The 18,013-nt window shown below is 42.7% G+C and overlaps 1 protein-coding gene across 2 annotated transcripts; it reads right to left on the bottom strand.

The window, feature by feature from the left end:
* Nucleotides 1–6,831: 6,831 nt before the first annotated feature.
* CFL2 (cofilin 2) lies at nt 6,832–12,119 on the bottom strand. 2 transcript variants are annotated; one of them, XM_006117673.5, is made up of 4 exons: nt 11,848–12,119; nt 9,964–10,271; nt 9,795–9,871; nt 6,832–9,707 (listed from the first exon to the last, which is right to left on the bottom strand). In XM_006117673.5, exons 1-4 carry the CDS (start codon nt 11,848–11,850, stop codon nt 9,595–9,597), a joined length of 501 nt encoding a protein of 166 aa, XP_006117735.1. In that variant the 5' UTR covers nt 11,851–12,119; the 3' UTR covers nt 6,832–9,594. The 2 variants fall into 2 exon arrangements, with proteins under 2 accessions (XP_006117735.1, XP_006117736.1); XM_006117674.5 differs by lacking the exon at nt 11,848–12,119 and adding an exon at nt 11,157–11,610.
* Nucleotides 12,120–18,013: the final 5,894 nt, after the last annotated feature.

Here is an 18,013-nt window from a genome sequence, read left to right as displayed (position 1 = left end):
TTGTGATTTCTGCAGCCCTCTGGTATGGCAGAGTGGGAACTCTGTAGCAGCTTCATTTAAATTTTAAAATAGGGAGGTTTTTATTGAATTAGATGTGAAGATGAATCACACTATTAGAACAGATGACCCTTGAGTATTTTATTTTATACTGACTCTACATTTTCAGTTTTTAAATGCTGCAGATTTTCCTACTGACAATACAACTGCACTGCAGAAGTTAACAGGGGACAAGCTGCAGGGTTTGATGGGTGGGTAGGGAATAGCTAAGGCTTATGTCACTCAAGAAGTGATAAAAGGTAATTCAAAACTATAGGAGAAGCACTCCAGCTTGATGTTCCTGCTAAAATGCCCAACAGTGAAATAGTTAACAATTTGACATTTAAATAGTCATATATGGGTTTTATAGTTAACTTCCTGTGAGCTGAATAGGCTAGTTCGTACCTCAGACTAGTGTTTCACTAACTAAAGTTTCATGTTGTTCTCAGACTCAGCTGAGAACCTCTGCATTGATTTATACAAATCTATTCTGAAAGCTTAGATTCAGGAGCAAAATTCTGTCAGAAGGGGTGAATTTTGTAACACAGCAGGGACTTTTCTGTTACAGTCTTTATTGGAGTGCATGGAATGTCTCATGGAAAAGGAATTTTTTGTGTGAAATAATAGGTAGGATATGGATAGGCCATAAAGATCCTCAAAAATGAAGACAAGCAAACTTATGTTTGATGTGACAGTGTAAGTAGAGGGAGCTAGTGGGAGTGATACAAAGTGAGGGGAGTCATTGTTGAAGTGACAGGTTATAGCCATTCTATATCTATATGAATATGAATGGGACAAGACTATAGTGAAAAAATGTTGCAGTAATCAAGTTATGAGATGATGAAAGTCTGGACAAGAGTTTTAGCTATGTAAATGAATAGGAAAGGCTGTGTCTTAGAGATGTGATGTAGAGAGAGACCCAACATGATTTAGACATAGCTTGGATGTGACTACCTCTAGTGACATTTGAGTTGAAGAGCTTGTGGGTCAGAGAGAAAGGCAGATTGGAGGTTTTCACAGAATAGTAGAAATATAGTGGGAGAAGGGACCTCCAAGAGGTCATCTAGTTTATCCTTCCCTGCTGAGACAGGACCTAGTAATCATAGACAGACTCTGACACGTGTTTTGTCTAACCTGCTCTTAAAAATCTCCAATGATGAGGAGTCTACAGCAGGGCTACTCAACTTTGGACGCCTGGGGGCCACCTTATACTCTCAGCACTTGCTGAGGGCCGCAATTTAAGTGTGGTTGCATGTACAGGCAAATATATATGCAAATAGCTTATTTCACACTGACAGGCATGAATACAAAGATTAAGGCAAGACTACACAACATGCAGGCCCCATTTAACTCAATTCTCCTGATATTAATAAAATGCAGTATTTACCCAATTTCCACCCATATGACAGCACTTTTAATGAGCAATGACAGTACAGGAATTTAACTACTAAAACGCATATCAACAGAAGACCATTATATTGACTACTTTTTTGTTCTGGCTCCCACCTGCGGGCCACATGTTGAGCCCCACGTAAATCCAAACCGCAGTGCGGGCCGCAAACGGGCTGTGGGCCGCATGCAGCCCACGGGCCACGTGTTGAGTAGCCCTGGTCTACAGCCTTCCTAATAATCTATTCAAATAGTCAATTATCCCTATAGTTGGAAAGTTTTTTCTAATATCTAACCAGAGTTACAAAAGACAAGGGAGAACAAGGTATCAAGATGATTTCATAGTAGATAGTGTTAAAGATGGTTGGGAGGTTAAGAAGAATGAGGTGGGAAGAGTTTGTTAGAAAGTTTGGTGAGAGCAGTTTCAGTGGAGGTGGAAGCTGGATTGGAGAGGGTCCAGGATGGAATTGGAGGAAAGGAACTCCACAGAGCAAAGATTAGATGGAGATGGGGCAAAAGTTGAAGAGGCAAATTGGGTAAAGGGTGGGTTGTTTTAAGATGTGATTAAAGCATAGTTGTTTTATGAGGGCAAAGAGCCAGAGAAGGGAGAGATTAAAGAGAAGAGTAAAGGAGGGTATGAGAGTGGTTGTGAAGGACATCAAGCAGATGGGACAGGGTCATAGAGGGCAAGTGGAAGAGTTAAAAGAGGAAAGTATTTGAAAAAATTGTGTCTGGGACAAGGAAGCAGGAGAGAGTTGAAGGAAAAAAGAAGACAAGCCAAATGGAAGGGGAAGGTCACATCACAGTGTGTTAATTTTCTTTTGGAAGAAATTGGAAAGAACGACAATTGAAATCTTACATCTGTTCAAAGTAGGTATAAATGCTACCATCAATGTGAGCATAGAATTCTGATTTTGTAAAACTTTGCATTCCTTTTACATAGGTGTGAATTGGCAACATGCAAAGCAGAGGAGAATCAGGTCCAGTAACTTCATTAACCCACTAAACTTACCTGACATGGGGGCAAAAGACATGCTAGAACCATAAATCCTGTCATTTTTACAACCTTTCACCCATATCCATCAGCAGGAAAAGACAGACTGATTAAATGAAACTAATCCCTGAAGAAAAAAGTGGAATTATTGTTATATGGAATAACATATAGTCTCCATGCAGGGTAACCACAGATTTTAAATAATATAATAAAAAACCCACTCCTGAATGGAACTGTCCAGGAGTCATACCTGAGTCAGTTATGAAAGCAACAAAGTACTCATCACATTTATAAATATTCTATATTTATCTGTAGGGCTCAAGGTTCATAATAATGGAAAGTGATCTCATACGGATGCCAGTATTTACAATATTCATCTTTCACAAATGCCAGTGAAGGGGTGATGAGGTGGTCTATGATTATGTCAGGATTAAGAGCTACAAGTATTAATAATCCCACTCCCACTCAGTGTTCCTAAACAGTCCCAGCAAATCCATTTTTCCATTTTCCTTAACCGATTGCATTTAATCCTGCATTAGGAATTAAATGTCTCAATAAAACTGGGTCAAATATACAATATATTTTTTCCTACAATAATGTAATGCTTTGAGAAGTACAATTTTACATATTTCAATTATTCTACACCCTAATCAAAGATATGGAAAAAAGGGAATTAGGCTTTTAAAAGTCACTGTATATTATATCTCCATTGAAAAACAAAACCAAGACCTATAATTGAAAGTTGTTTATTTTCCAGCTTGTTCATATGGTCTTGTTCTTCGAGAATGCAGTATTTGTATGGCTAAGTCTTCTTCATTATCTCACAAGCTATTTTTCCATTTAATTGACTTTAAATAGTTGAATATTACAATGTACGCCCCCAAACAATGTTATTTGAGGCATTTTGCATTAAAATTCCTAAAGGAAGCAACTGCTTTGGCTACAAAGCTTCTTCTAGCATTAATAAGAAAAAACAGCACAAATTTTAAACTGGCAAGCATTCTGAGTGGAGTGGGAATTATATCTAGGTGTCAAGAAGTAAAATAATTTTCTGGAATCATCAAAAAGATTCAGCATGGTTATAAAACTCCTTCCTTTGAAAGCAGTCTAGTCCAATCTATAATTAGACTACAGTGTGATACAAATGCTGAGTGACAATACATAAAACAAAAAGCTTTTGAAAACTAGTGAAAAACAGTGCACTTAAAAAGCCAGTAGCTTTATGCTAAATATGCACTTAATATGCCTTCAATTTCATGTTTACTGCACACTGCAGCACAAAAATGTTTGTTAAACTTCACGTTAGTACTGCAAAATGCTTTTTAAAAAATTCTTATGCTTTTGGTGAAATTGTTGATACAAGAAAAGGGAATACAATTATTTTCTCAGCTTTGTGGTTACAAAGTTAATGTTTCTTACCATCACCATTTTTAAACAATAAAATAAAGTAAAATAAAATAGGGAAAGTTTCAGGTTTAATGCTGTCAGCCAAAGGGAACCTAAAATTCATTAACCCTAATATATTTTCTTCCATTTTTTAAATATCCATCTGCTATTGTAATAGACTTAGATCAGTAGTTTGCAACCTGTTTTCATTTGCAGACCTATACAAGTTTCCAAATGGAGGGTCACACTAGGGATGTGAAAGGTTAACTCATAAGAATCACCCTTAATGTGTGATGCTTACTGGTTCTGGTTAACCCATGGGGGCTGGAGCAACTTTCCAACCACCGTGGGCAGGGGGATGCTCCAGTCCCGCAGGGCCTGATGCAGACAGGGATGCTCGCAGCCTGTCTGCAAAGGTCGCACCGCAAGCAGGGGCTGCTTCAGCCACACCCCCAGGTCCCCTCCCTTTTAATTGGTTAACCAGTTAAACATCCTGTTTAAACAGTGAAACAGGATTTTACATCCTTAGTGCATACCCCACTGGAAGTCTCAATCTGCAACCCCCCAGCAGTCTGCAGACAACAGGTAGAGACCATTTGATAGAATCTTTAATCAATACTGATCTTGTTAAACTGGGGTTTCAAAATATATATTATCTATCAGACTTACCTGGCATTGCCCAGGTTCCTCAGGGCAGGGCTTTGGGAATGGTGGGACTGCCAGAGGCTAGGAACCAGAGCTATGGCCTGCTCTCTCTGGCCATCCCCCCAGCCCAACTGGGACCTGTTCCCCCTCTCACCCATTCCCTCCAGCCCACCTGGGGTCTGTTCTTCCCTCCCAGCCATCCACTCAGATGTTTGGGGCCTGTTCTTTCCCTCCAGGTATCCCACCCATCAACCAGGGGCCTATTCTTCTCCCCTCCCCCTGGTGTTGTGGCCAAGGGCCAGGAGGATGGGAAATGGTTCAGGGCAGAGGGGCTACTTACTGGTGTGCTGGCAGGCAAGATGGTGGAGCCCCAGCCCTGCTGGTCAGTCCCTTGGTGGTACAGCTGTCCCCCAGTAGATATTCTGCAGGACAGCTCTCCCTTGTGAGCTTGCTGCCCCCAGTGGACACTCTCATATCACATCCCTCAGAACAAGAGTCCCTCCCTTGGCATTTTAGGGAAAACTGTCCTTTTCTTGGGGCTTCCAGTTCTCCTGGCACAACCAAACTTCAACTTTGCTTTAAATTAGGAAACGAGGAAGCTGCATACCAAATTGGATGGCCCTAACTCTTACTGTTCACAAGTTCTTGAAAAAACAGACTCACAGATGGATGCTCTCTAAAATTACATATATCATGTTAATCCTTGTAACTGTTATAGGCACCTACAGAAACCATTGCAGTCAAAAGGCATGAGTACTTACATTATTATGAAGCTTATGTCTAGTTTACAATAGATTGTTTTGGGAAATATCTCACTATTGCACTTCCACTTGTGGTAGCAATAGTTGGAGTGCTAGTTCAGAGAATACTCAGGTATGTCAGCAATTTTACCTCTGCATCATCAAGACTTGCTCTGAGCTAGTTTAGATGATATAATAGTAAAAATGCCATTAACACCACCAATATAGGTGTCCTGGTAATACAACTCACAGCCCGTGGGCCATCTACAGCCTGAGCAGTTCCACAATCCAGTGTGTGACTGCCACCATGAGTCCCTGTGGCAAGCGGGTGGGGCTGGGGGGTACATAACCTTCCCCCTAGCTGAGCAACTGTTCCTCTCATCCTGCCTCTTCCAAACCCTGTGCTTCACATTCTCCCCCACATTGCACTCCTTCCCTCAAGCTCCCTCCTCCCAGGGACACAACCTTTGGGATTATTGGGATGCCTGGCATGGGGTGACAAAGGGGGATGGCCCCCTTGCACTCACTGCAGCAGCAGGAGTCGTGGGAAAGTGGAGTGATACAGCAGCCTCTATTCCACTCTGCCACCATCTCTCCAGCTAGCCCAGTCTCTCTACTTTACTAAACTCCACTAAATTGCCCAGAGGCAGCAGGTGGGCAGGTAAGGTTAGGAGGTGCATGGAGACAACCCCCACTGGCATTGGCCCTAACGTAAATTGAATTTGAGACCCCTGCTTTAAGCCTTAGGCCTCATTCTCCTCTCTAATGGATGACAATGTAGGGAACAGGTTATCCACCTTTCACCTACTATAGAGTTTTTACACCTGCTGCTGAAGCATATTGCACTGGCCACTGCTAGACCTCAGGTTTGATATTATGTGGTAATTCCTACGTTTCAGTGTATTTAGCTTGCATGCTGTCTTCTATTATCTTTGTATAGCACCTAGCGCAATGAAGCCCACATTTTGATCAGAGTCTAGGTACTCCCTGTAATACAAATAAACAGAATACCACTGCAACTATTTTTAATTAGCTTTATTTTTTCCAGGTTTTCTGAATCTGGTATTTTAAAAAGTTAATTTGGTGGTTAAGAGAGGGACTACTAACAGCTCTCAGGAAGCACTAGCACAAATTTCTTTTCAATAAACATCCATTAAAGTTCAACTATGAACTAGAGAGACCTGAGAAGTCAAGTCAAGAACTAATGGGCATGAATACTAAGCTTTTTACTTAGAATTGTCGTAAGGTGGCCACTCAATGCAAAGATGGGGCAATTCAGCAATAATTTTTTTACAGAACACCACTGCTTATTTTGAACAAGTTACTGAGAAGAAAAATGCTTTTTTTACACTTGAAGAACCCAGGTTCTCTGTGCCATTTCAGCCCAAATGGATTTTAAAACTGTCAAATTGCATCTGATGTCAGCTTAGAGTTTTACATAATAACACCCCATTTCTTACGCATACTTTAGCAGCTGCCATGGACATAACTTCACCTACTCTAATTCCACGTTGACTCTCTCCTTTCAGAGAAGTTAACCCTTATGGTATGTCTCCAAGCCCGCCTGAAACAATTTAAAAGCATCATCAGATTTAGTGGGACAAGTGATTTTTAAAGAAAAGATGCCATTTCTGCAAAAGCTACTCTCGAAAACTTTTATTTAACATTCCTTTATCAATAAATTAACCAAAGCCAAGATACCCAAAAGTCACATAGACCAGAGAGATACAGAAGATATTTAGATTGAGAGGCTTTTCCTTCACTTCTAAATCACAATGAGGCCTTTCCCATTTTGAACTGTGACAGAAAACAACAGCTGACAAACAAGTCTGGAACAGATGCCAGTTGTCTTTCATTTGTTTTAGAATTCAATCAGCAGTGGTTCTGTAGCACTGTTTTTAAAGGCAGGGTATCTATATGCTAATTTGGATTTCACATCGTTCAGTACTGTTTCAAGAACTAATTAACATCTTTAATACAAAAGTTATTTTAGTTCAGGGCTCTGGACTTTATATAAACACTTAGATTTTATATGTATTTTAGTTTGCTTTAAAAAACCTATATCCCCTAATATTCCATTTAGAAGAAGCCATAGACATTCTTCCAAGACTATTTGCAAACTCTAGAGACATTGAGTAGCAGAGGATAATGTAAATTTAGACAGAGTACTTCTTTAAATTGCTGGCTAAAAAGGAATTTCAATTAAAATATAACATAATTATGAATTGTTTTGAAGATGTCTAAGTTGCTTATATAAATGGATTTGATTACAATATATAAATAATTTGTGGCATAGAACATGGTGTTGCAATGTTCATTACAGTACTGTATTTTAAGCACAAATTAGATTCTAATATTAGCTAGGCTCCATGCACAAGATTTAAGAAATCAACAAAGATCGTTGTAGACAACTCCCATGTAGATTAGGTTTTTTTCCAACTTCAGTGAAAGATACTTGAGTGTTTTGTAGTACAAAAAATTAAATTCATTAACTCATTTAACAAGTCAACGGTCAGCATGCTTTGTTAAACTGCACTGTAGTAGAATTTAGCATACATGAAATGTGTAAGTTATAGGGTCAGCTGGAAAGCTGACAAAGTTTTAAAGTTGTACAGTACAGAAGATCCAGACTACAGCATTGCTTGGTTATTCAGTTTACAAAGGTGTTTGCCATTATTTGTTCTGCTTTTGAGACTGAAAATAAATACTCAACATTTAAAAATTCTGACTTTTTAAAATAAGGTAATGATAAAAGTATTTCTTCTAGTAGCATGTACATTTTAGCTGTGATTGGCTGCCTAACAAAGTTCCTTTGAGCATACCAGTAAAATCATGTCCAGTTTTGCCATTTGTGGATAACGATGACAAGATCCAAAAGCATGCGTTAGCCATAAATAGCTCTGGCTAAGGGAGGATTGCTCACACTGAGCAGATCAAATTCTCTATAAGGAGAGCAGTATTTGGCTTTTTGCCAAATCATGTTCCTGACGCAAGATTTAGTAGTGGAAAACACTTTCCAGTTCTTTTTGCACAGAAGTTAACAAGTAGAACCATTCATTTGGGATATTTCTTTCACAGAGACAGTTTTCCTGCACCATTTTCAGAATCAAAGATTTAACTATTTAAATGCTGTAATTCACTTCTGTGAAGGTAAGGTCTCCCTGCCATTACACATCAGATTGGAAACAATTTTAACAACCGCATGTTTCTGGCATGTAGAACTGTAGGAGAATTCAGGTAAATAAACACACTGCATGGATAACAAAGTCCTATATTGTAAACTTCAGACACAAATGAGATATGGATCAAACACTCCCTAACAATGGCAGCTTGTTTATTAAATAGTTATAAACTTGGATAAGGTCCTTTATCCAATAGGACACAACAGTTAAATTACTGTAAAGCAATGTCTACATTATGACTAGGGCAGAAAAACTGTTACTGAAGCTAAGATTAATGATTGTTTACCTTTACAATACTTTCCACAGAAGTTAAGTTATTCAAAATATGCTTAATTTAAACATACTTCAAACTACATTTTCCAATGAAAACAAGGCAACATTCTGTAATAAGCCACAAGTTTTATTGCAACGTGGCCATTTTTTTTATATCTCAAAAACAGTGTTCCATTTAAGGCTCTTTTTTTACACAGTAACTGCCATCATGACTGATGTTTTACAAAACAACTTTAGTGTTCCAAGACTGACGTGCTAAACATAACTCCTACTCCTGTTCAGTAGCATACATTCAACGGAAAACAAAAGGCATCAGAACAGTTATTTCATTTATAAAGATATGCATGTAACAGGAATGAAAACCGAGGTACTACAACCAGTTGATGACACAGGTACAAGCAACTTAATTGGCATTTCTTGGGGGGAGGGGGGAAAAATATTACAAAAAAAGTGCTTTAAATGCATAGTGTTGTGTGCTGCCATGTCACAAAAATAGGCTTGTCAAGGCAGGTGAGGTGTATGAATGCACAAGAGCCTCATGGAACTGCAATCAAGTGCAACTGTAAGTAATACTGAATAGAGTCTACCATCTGACCAGTGGACAATACTTTCAAGGCATTTAATTAGCTTACCCTTTGCTGTTTGCTAGACTATTCACATTAACTATCACATTCATTGGACAAGTTGCAAGGAATGCACGCAATGTCAGTTTTGGCTAAGAGTGTGACATGAAGGCATTCCTTGGGGTCTATATAAAACTACCAGGATTAAAGAATCTAATGGCAATCACTGGTAGACAGTTTAATTTAATGACATCTCCTTCAGGTCTGTAGAAAGGTGAATTTTTTTTTGGAGGGGGTGGGGGGAGGAACAGGAGTTATACTATTCCAATTGAACGAGCTGCAAAAATGGAAGCTCCTTAGATCCAAGATGGCACTTGTCTGTCTTTCTATAAGGGTTTTCCTTCAAGTGAAACTACCACATTGCCTCCCAATTTCTCTCCAAGCGTTGAACGGTCCTTAATATCGTCCAAACCATTTACTTGCCACTCATGTTTAATACCTGAAAGACAAATGAATACAAATACATTTGTTCAGGTCCTCAACATTAAGAACTACAATTGCTTTGTGGAATATCAGATGCCTGTACCTGTAAATTTTTTTTTAATGGCATCTTTAGAGCTTGCGTAGATCATCTTGCTTTTTAAAGGTGCACTTTCTGGAGCCCTGTAAAGGTAAAAAGTAATTATTCAACACACTGATATTAGAAGGAAAAAGTAAAGAATTTTCAATTTTAATAGCAAGCTGGTTTCACACACCAGAATATAAATACCAGGTCTTCTTTCTTAGACTCCTTTGTCTCATATGTGGCATCATACAAAGCATATCGGCAATCATTTAAAGGTAACAACTTCACAAAGGATGTGTAGGGGTCCTCCACAGTATCACCAATATCACCAACTAATATCTGCTTTGCTTCCTCTACAATTATCTGTTTTTTGTCATCACTTAAGCAGAAAAGAACTGCTTTCTTTCTTTTTTTAATCTCTTCTGAGGTTGAAGATTTCCTTACTTTCATGTCATTAAAAACCTTTATAACTTCATCATTCACTGCCACTCCAGAAGCCTGTAAACGAGATGAAGGAAATAATTACTTAAATGAAAAAAAGACTAACATTGACTAGAGGGACGATAATAGAGGATACTACAGAAAAATCTACAAAAAATAAAAAAATTTACACTAAAACTGAACACTCTAGAAACTTAAACTATGTAAGTGGGGTTGTACCCAAGCAAAAACACTGTCCAAAATTTGTCCCTAATTTATTCATTTTTAAAATCTCAGCATCGTCTCCTTTTGAGATATCAGTTCTAACTAACTGGATTATCCCAGCACATATAAATTAGTTTATCATATATTTGGCTCAGCCAAGGGTGGCTTTTTCCTTTGTTTGATGGGTTTTTTTTAGTTGGAACAAATATAATACCAGCAATTCATATCCAGTACTGTCATGATTCTAGTTTTGTTGAGTGATGCAAGGCTCTAGAAGCAGTAGAAATGCCTTCTGACTTGTGTTAACTTCAGTGTTGTTTTTAAAACGCCTTGATTTTACTTACTGCTGATTAATTTAAAAAAATGTTATTGCAGTTTCTACATAAGGAAAACACAACACGTACAACATACTACAGTACTTCCAAACCATTCAGAACCCTAAACTAAAATAAGGACAACAACAGAAAGCTGATCGCAAACTCACAAAAATTTTAGCTTGTAATTTGCAAGATAGCTAAAGGCATCCATATGGCCCTTGGTTTCAATTCACTACATTCTTTATTTAAACACACCAGTTTCCAAAGTACATAATTGTGTTTACAACCCTGGCTCTTTTGGAATAGAATCTGTACCTTTTCCTTAGTTTAACTATAGAAAACACATTTTGTTTGAAGACATGAATGCTCTCCTAGCCCATTTCCACTATTCACTCTGATTTCCTTGCAGAATTCCTCTTACCCGAAAGCTGGTTATGTAAACCTTTAAAAAAGCGTCAGAGTAACTGCGGGTGCACTGACAGCTCAAGACGGCTCCTCTCCATTCCCTACCGAAAGGGGAGACAGACAATGCGGCTCCGCTGCCCGCTCTTCCCCTGTGGAAGGAGCGCCAGGCTCCTGCGGGAACTGCAGCTGAGTCAGGGCTGACTGCTCCTGGAACACGCCCGACTCCCGTTAAATACGCGGTTTCTCAGCCCCCAGCCCCGCCACACGCTGTTGGGCAGCACATTCCCCGTGCGGCGGGGACGTGAAGGAGGCAGGGCCGCGGCCCGAGGCTCCGCAGCAGCAGGGTCAACGCCGCGTCCTCCCCGGAGAGCGGCGCCCTGAGCCTCCACCTCCCGCCCAATCCCGGCCGCCAGCCGCACCCAAGGGGCACATCCCGGCCCCAGCGGCCCGGGGGCTGTGCCCCGGTGAGCAGCCTCGCAGCCGCTCGCCCCGGGGGTGCGCTCCCCTCGGTGGACTCAGGCTGGGAGCAGCCCCCGGCCGGCGCCCGCAGGCAGCAGCCCCCACGGGCCGAGCCCGCAGCCCCCGCACTAAAATTAGATTAAAATGGCCGCCGGAGGCCTCGGGGCCTGAACGGCGCGTGGGTCCGCTCGGCCTCTCCCCCGCCGGGCCTCCCTCTGCGGGCGCCGGGCTGCGCGCCCTGCCCTTACCATGGTGCCGGGTCCCTGTGGCGGCGGCGGCTGCCTGCACGGCTGGGATGCAGCGAGCGCGGGGCTGGGGCGAGGCGGGCGGGGACGAGTCACATGGGCGCGGCCTTCGCCACCACGTGCCGCGGCGACCCTCCCAGCCCGCTCCGCAAGGGGGGCTGGGCCCCTACGCGCGCGGCCCGAGCCAGGGCAGCAGCGTCTCTGCCACCCCCACGCCCTGGGGCCCCTCCCTACCCGGGCCGCTAGAGGCACCCCCAGCCCAGCAGCCGGGGCAGCACCTCCACACCCAGCCTCCCGCCCGGCGTTCGCCTCCCAGGGTCCAGGCCGAGGGAGGCATCTCCACACCTCGCCTCGCTCCCCCTCCCCATAGCATTGCCTCCCCCACCAGCCAGTTCCGTGGGGGGGGGCAGCTATCACACAGCCCTTTCCCATGTGCTCCCGCCACATCTTCCATGGGGATCGTGTCATCCCGACCCCCTTGTGGGGTATCGCTCAGCCGTGTGACTCCGCGCCGCCCGTAGACACCCTCCCCGCCCTTCCCCCGCACACGCTGCGCCGCGTTCCCCCTCAGCTGGCGGAGCCCGGGGAAAGCTGGCCCGGGGACTGCAGCAGAGCCTTGCCTGTGGCAGTGGTTTGCCGGTGAAGCCAAGGCTCAGCACGGGGCTGTGCAAACACGAACTAACCCTCAGAGCGCGCGGGCAGCGGAGCAGGTGACAGCCGTGGCCGGGCTGGAGAGGGCTTGCTGCGTTTCTCCCCCCCGCGGTGCTGTTGGAGCTCAGGCCCCATCGTTAGCTGGAAGTTCTGCGTAAAGCCGGTTGGACATCTTTGATGAAAACGGAAATTAACTTTGAAGGGTTTTTTCATTCTTTTGTTCAATTGGGTTCCCGCTACCCCTCTGGGCAGTTGCGAGTAACCCCTGTGGAGTGACTGGAAAGTCCTAGCTCCTGTCCTTGTGGCTGTTACTAGTTAAAGCTAAAAGGAGTGTTGCACCGTTGGATTTTTAATAACTAACAACACTTAAGGACAAGATTTGCCTAATAGTAGGGAAATACCAGGAGTTTGGACGACTAAGAGGACAACACGCAGTAGTGTATACGGTCTAGCTTGGATCCCACTCTAATACTGGTTTTCCATCAGGTATCTGGAAACAAACTGTGCTTGAGGTTGGGAGCTAGCAAGCACTTGCTGTCTAGACCAGGGCTACTCAACATGCAGCCCATTTGTTTGCGGACCGTGGTGCAGTTTGGGTTTTGGCAGAACTCAACACTTGGTCCATGGGTGGGATCCTTTGAACATGGCCTCCACTGGGAACACGCTCCACAAGGACAAGGCACTTCCCAGGTGGGGTGAGTATCAAAAGATGCAAGCAGATAGGCTGGCTGGAACAGACGGGTACAGGGTGTTGACATTTCAAACCCCCAGAGAGGAGGTGCCAGAGCACCCTTGCATTGTGGGAAGTTCTGGCTGCTTAGTCTTGTGGGCAGAGCCTGAGAGGTACCGACTAGCTCACACTGGCCATGTTTGGGTCCAGTGCTGTGGCTTAATCTTTGTATTCATGCCCATCAGTGTGAAAGAAGCTATTTGCAGATATATGCAACCACACTTAAGTTGTGCTGGGAGTATCATTGTGACCCCTTGGGCTTCCAAAGTTGAGTAGCCCTGATCTAGACATTTCCCCAAGAAATCTGTGCAGCACTGCCACTGATGAAATTAATTCGATGTTTGTTTTGTAGTGTATGTCTTGGGGGAGGACTATGTGTCTTCAGTTAATGTTTGTAGTTATTATGAAGTACCTCTGCAGAAAAAGCAAGATCTGTGTGTAACATGTATATTGAAGAGTTTTTTTTACTTGATGTACAGTGCTACCATCAACCAGTTCTTATTTTTCAGAATAAAATGGAATTCCCCACTACCCTTCCTGAATTTCTCTTTTAGAGTGTATTGCTTTCTTTGTAAGACAAATACTTGCAAGTAATGTAAATGGATAAACAATTGTAACAAAGCAACTAGGTAGTTAAGGTGTTTATTTAAACAATAAAAAAATAGAAAATACATATTTAAGAAACTTAGAAACCAGCATCAGATAAAGGGGCAACATTTAACCCTATACTTAATAGCCAGTATAGAAAAGCAAAACATCCTCTTCAGTATGAATGATGCTTGGCGATTCAGAACTGTACTAACCATTTTTTACTCTAGTATCCTTTATTAATGATTGTGTGCCTAGTAAAATGCACCAATCCTGTAAATCCATGCTCACATGAATAGTCTATACCTGGGGTGGCCAACCAGTTAGGGACAAAGAGCCAAAATAGCTGTGGATAGAGTGCAAAGAGCCATGTATTATATATTTATTTTTATTCATCTATAGATAGCTATAGTACACAAAATGTAGTGATAAAACAACATTACAGGACATTTTGGACCAAAACCAATAAAGTCTCTAGTCACTTAAAATTCATGGCCAGTCCACAGATCTTCAGAGAACTTGACAAGGAACAAACATCAAATTAAACAACCAAACCTTTAAAGGTACAATAATAGTCTCACACTTAAAAAAAACCAAAACCATCCCCACCATGTATTAACACTACTGCCTTATTATGTCCTGTGCGTTTTTTAAAATTAAGATCAACTGAGAAGTAAATTAGCACAATTTGAAGTGCCTGCTTCATTCCAGCTTGTTGTTCTCTGGTATGGTTTTTTTTTGGGGGGGGAGGGGGGTTATACTTAAGATTATGGTTTTTTTATTGTTCTAAAAAAATCAGGTTGGTCTCAGATTGCAAATATGAGAGGTTCAAAAAACTATAAGGGAGAGACTCCTATCAGAATAATTCCTTCAACCTGGCAAACAATAGCCTTTGAATTTTCTTTAAAGAAACACAGTGTAAACCAGGGACATGCTAATTTATTTATTTATTTATTTATTTGCCCTGGAATTTAAATATGACATATGTGTTGGCTGCCTTATTCTGCATCCATGAAGACTTTGAATTTAAGGTGCTTCAGCCCTCCTGCTCCAACCCAATACCCCACCTCTTCCCCAGAGCCAGGCACCCTCAGCCCCCTGCTCTTCCCCGATTCTCCCCCTCCCCCAGATCCAGGCATCCCCAGACTCCCCCTCCCCATGCTCTAACCTAACCCTCCTCCCTTCCCCCAGAGTCAGACACTGCCAGCCCCGCCCCCAGCTCTAACCCAATGTCTGGGTCCCAGAGCCGCCGCCGTGTGCTTCTCCCTCCAGGCGCTGCAGTGCATGTGCAGAACTAGCAAGAGCCACATTTTTTTAAGCAAAGAGCTGCATGCAGCTGGAGAGCAGCAGGTTCCCCTCCCTGTCTGTACTTAAGTGGAGAAGCCCACTGATTTCAGTGTGACTAGTTGCACATGGGCCATATATGGATGAATTGTGCTTTTGACTTATCATTCAGCCATGCAGCAGAATAAGGTTCTCCATCCTACATGGGAGATTGAGATCTTCCTGGACCTTGGATCCTGGTCAGGTATGCAGCATGGTCCCTTCATAATGGAGCTGGCATGAGTTGGGAACTAAGTTGTATCCATTACAGGCCTACAATAGATTACAGTAGAACATCAAAGATATAGACACTTAAGGAACTATATCTTGTTCATAACTCTGAGGTGATGAACAACAAAATGTTATGGATATTCTTTCAAAAGTTTACAGCTGAAGATTGACATAATAGAGCTTTGAAACTGGAAGTAAAGTGCTATTAGTCATAAGTTAAATGAAACAATCACAGTGAATTTAAATGTTTCCTTGTCAAATATTCTTTAAATTTTCCCCCTTTTTTTAGTTTTTACATTTAACACAATACTGTACCATATTTACTATATTTTTGGTCTCTACTGCTCCTGATTGCGTACTTCTAGTTCCAAATGAGGTGTGTGGTTGACCAATCAGTTTGCAATTTTGAGCTTCTACTGCACTTCTTCACAGGAGCAGTTTCTAAGGGTAGGTTTTCACTACAGGGTTAAATCGACCTAAGTTACGCTATTCCAGCTATGTGAATTATGCAGCTGGAATCATTGTAGCTTAGGCTGACTTACTGTGGCATCTATACCTCATTGGGTCGATGGGGGAAACTCTCCCTTTGACTTACCTTATGCTTCTTGTTCTGGTAAATTATTGAAGTAGATGAGAGAGCGATCTGTGGTTGATTTAGCTGCAGTGTGGATCAATTGCCACAATGTGGACATAGATGGTGAGTTATATGGGCCCATGGTACCCAGGCACCAGGAATATTCCTGGCTAAGGGCTGGATTCCGCCAAAGCTTGAGGCTGGGTCTTTCCCAATCCTGCCTCCCACCCGTGTGCTCCTTCCCCCACTACATGTCCCAGCCCCACCTACTGCCCCTGAGTGATTTAAAATGGCCCCATTCCTCCATGACCACCAGCAGCATAGCAGGACTAGAGCCGTTTCCTGCCCGCTTGCACCATGTGGCTGCCTGCAAACCAGAGTATGTGTGTCTCCCTGTGCTGCTCCCAGGAGCACATGGACACCCTCTCCTCTGCTGTACTACTGGTGGGAGAATCCCCAGGCCATTTTAAATCACCAGGTTCAGCATATAGGACCAGGAAATGCATAGGGAGGGGGAAGCATGCAGAGCCCTCTGACCCCAGGAGCTGCTGCCAAAGGGGAATGCCCCCCAGTAAGTGTGGCACCTGACATGCTGTTGCACATCCCATTCCTTCCCAGTGCCTACATCCTTTCCCCCCATGTCCTCCCTCAAACTGCCTCCCATCCCAGAGCCTGCACCCCTCACCCCTTCCTGCACCCCTTTCCCCAGCCTAGTGCCTGCACCCCAGATCCGTTCTCACACCCAATTCCCTCACAGAACCTGTGCCACACAGTCTCTCCTGCATCCAGATGCCCTCAGAGAGCCTGCACCCCAATCCCCAGAGCCTGTACCCAGCCCAAACTCCATCCCAGAGTCTGCACTCCAGACCCTCTCCTGCATCCAAGTTCCCTCCCTCCCTGAGCCTTCATCTCTACCTGCATCCCAAATCCCTGTCTCAGCCCAGAGTCTGCACCCAAACTACCTCCCAGAGCCATAGGCAGGCTGCGAGCTTAGAGCATTCTGAGCACTACAAAAATTTCTACAAACCTGCTGCTCATGAGCATCGATCACCTGATAAGCCCTAAGGCTCCTCCTGGGCAGGTGCAGCTACACACTGCCCTTTATTTAAGGCTGAGAAATGCTGAATCTAGCCCCGAGTAATTAAGAGTTTTGTAGGATTAGTTCCCACAGTATTTCTAGCAGTTAGTGGGTCCAGGAATTTTTACCGCTTTCTTTATGTATATTTCATCTGATTGTAGAGCTATATAAAATAAAAGTGCAGTTTGCAGTTCTATGCCACCTCTTATTTAAATGTCTGAAAGCTCTTTATTAATATTAATTAACCCAAGCATCTCTGCATATTAGGTATTACTATCCCCAGAGAGGTTGGGTGACTTGCCCCAGGTCTTAGAGGAAGTCTGTATCAGCACCAAGAATAGCTCCAGACTCCAGTTCTGTGTTTTGAACACAAGAACATTCTTCTTTGTTAGTAACTGTGGAGTGTGTAGCTCAAGTCCTTTTCTTAGAATTCAATCTCTAAAGCCCAAGACAAAACAAAACCTTCCCTCACCACACTGTTCTGTAGCAGTTTCATCCTGGCACTGGATCTTCCCAGTCTAGGATTCCCGTGGACTTTACTGTGATGTTGACAGTTTTATACATATATACACATTTCTATACACATTGTTTTAGGTATATAGTAACCTGCTTTATCATATTTTAAATGCCAATGTATATATTCTCCAGTTCCAGGTGAAGTGAACATGAGGTGGCTTTAGTAACAAAACTGGATCCACTCAAGATAGCGGGGGTTGCTGAAAATGAACTGGTGGTACAGTAATAATTAGCATATACAGAATGACCCTTATGACACCAAAATGGAAATAAGGGAATCAAAAGGACCTTTAGAAAACTTCTACTGTATCAGGGAAAATTTCCAGTCTCTTCTGAATAAATGGACCATAACATTAAGCTGCTTTCACAGTCACCTCATTTGGATCATCCAGCGTGTGTTCTCATTGCACATGCAACATTATTAACCTTTTTCTCATAAAAGGGGCAAGGTGTAACAAACCCTGCAACAGCTTAAAAA

Source organism: Pelodiscus sinensis, chromosome 5, assembly GCF_052426305.1.
Source record: "Pelodiscus sinensis isolate ZL-2025 chromosome 5, ASM5242630v1, whole genome shotgun sequence".
NCBI lineage: Eukaryota > Metazoa > Chordata > Testudines > Trionychidae > Pelodiscus > Pelodiscus sinensis.
The sequence above is the reverse complement of the archived record's forward strand: the minus strand, read 5'-3'. Positions and strand labels throughout refer to the sequence as shown.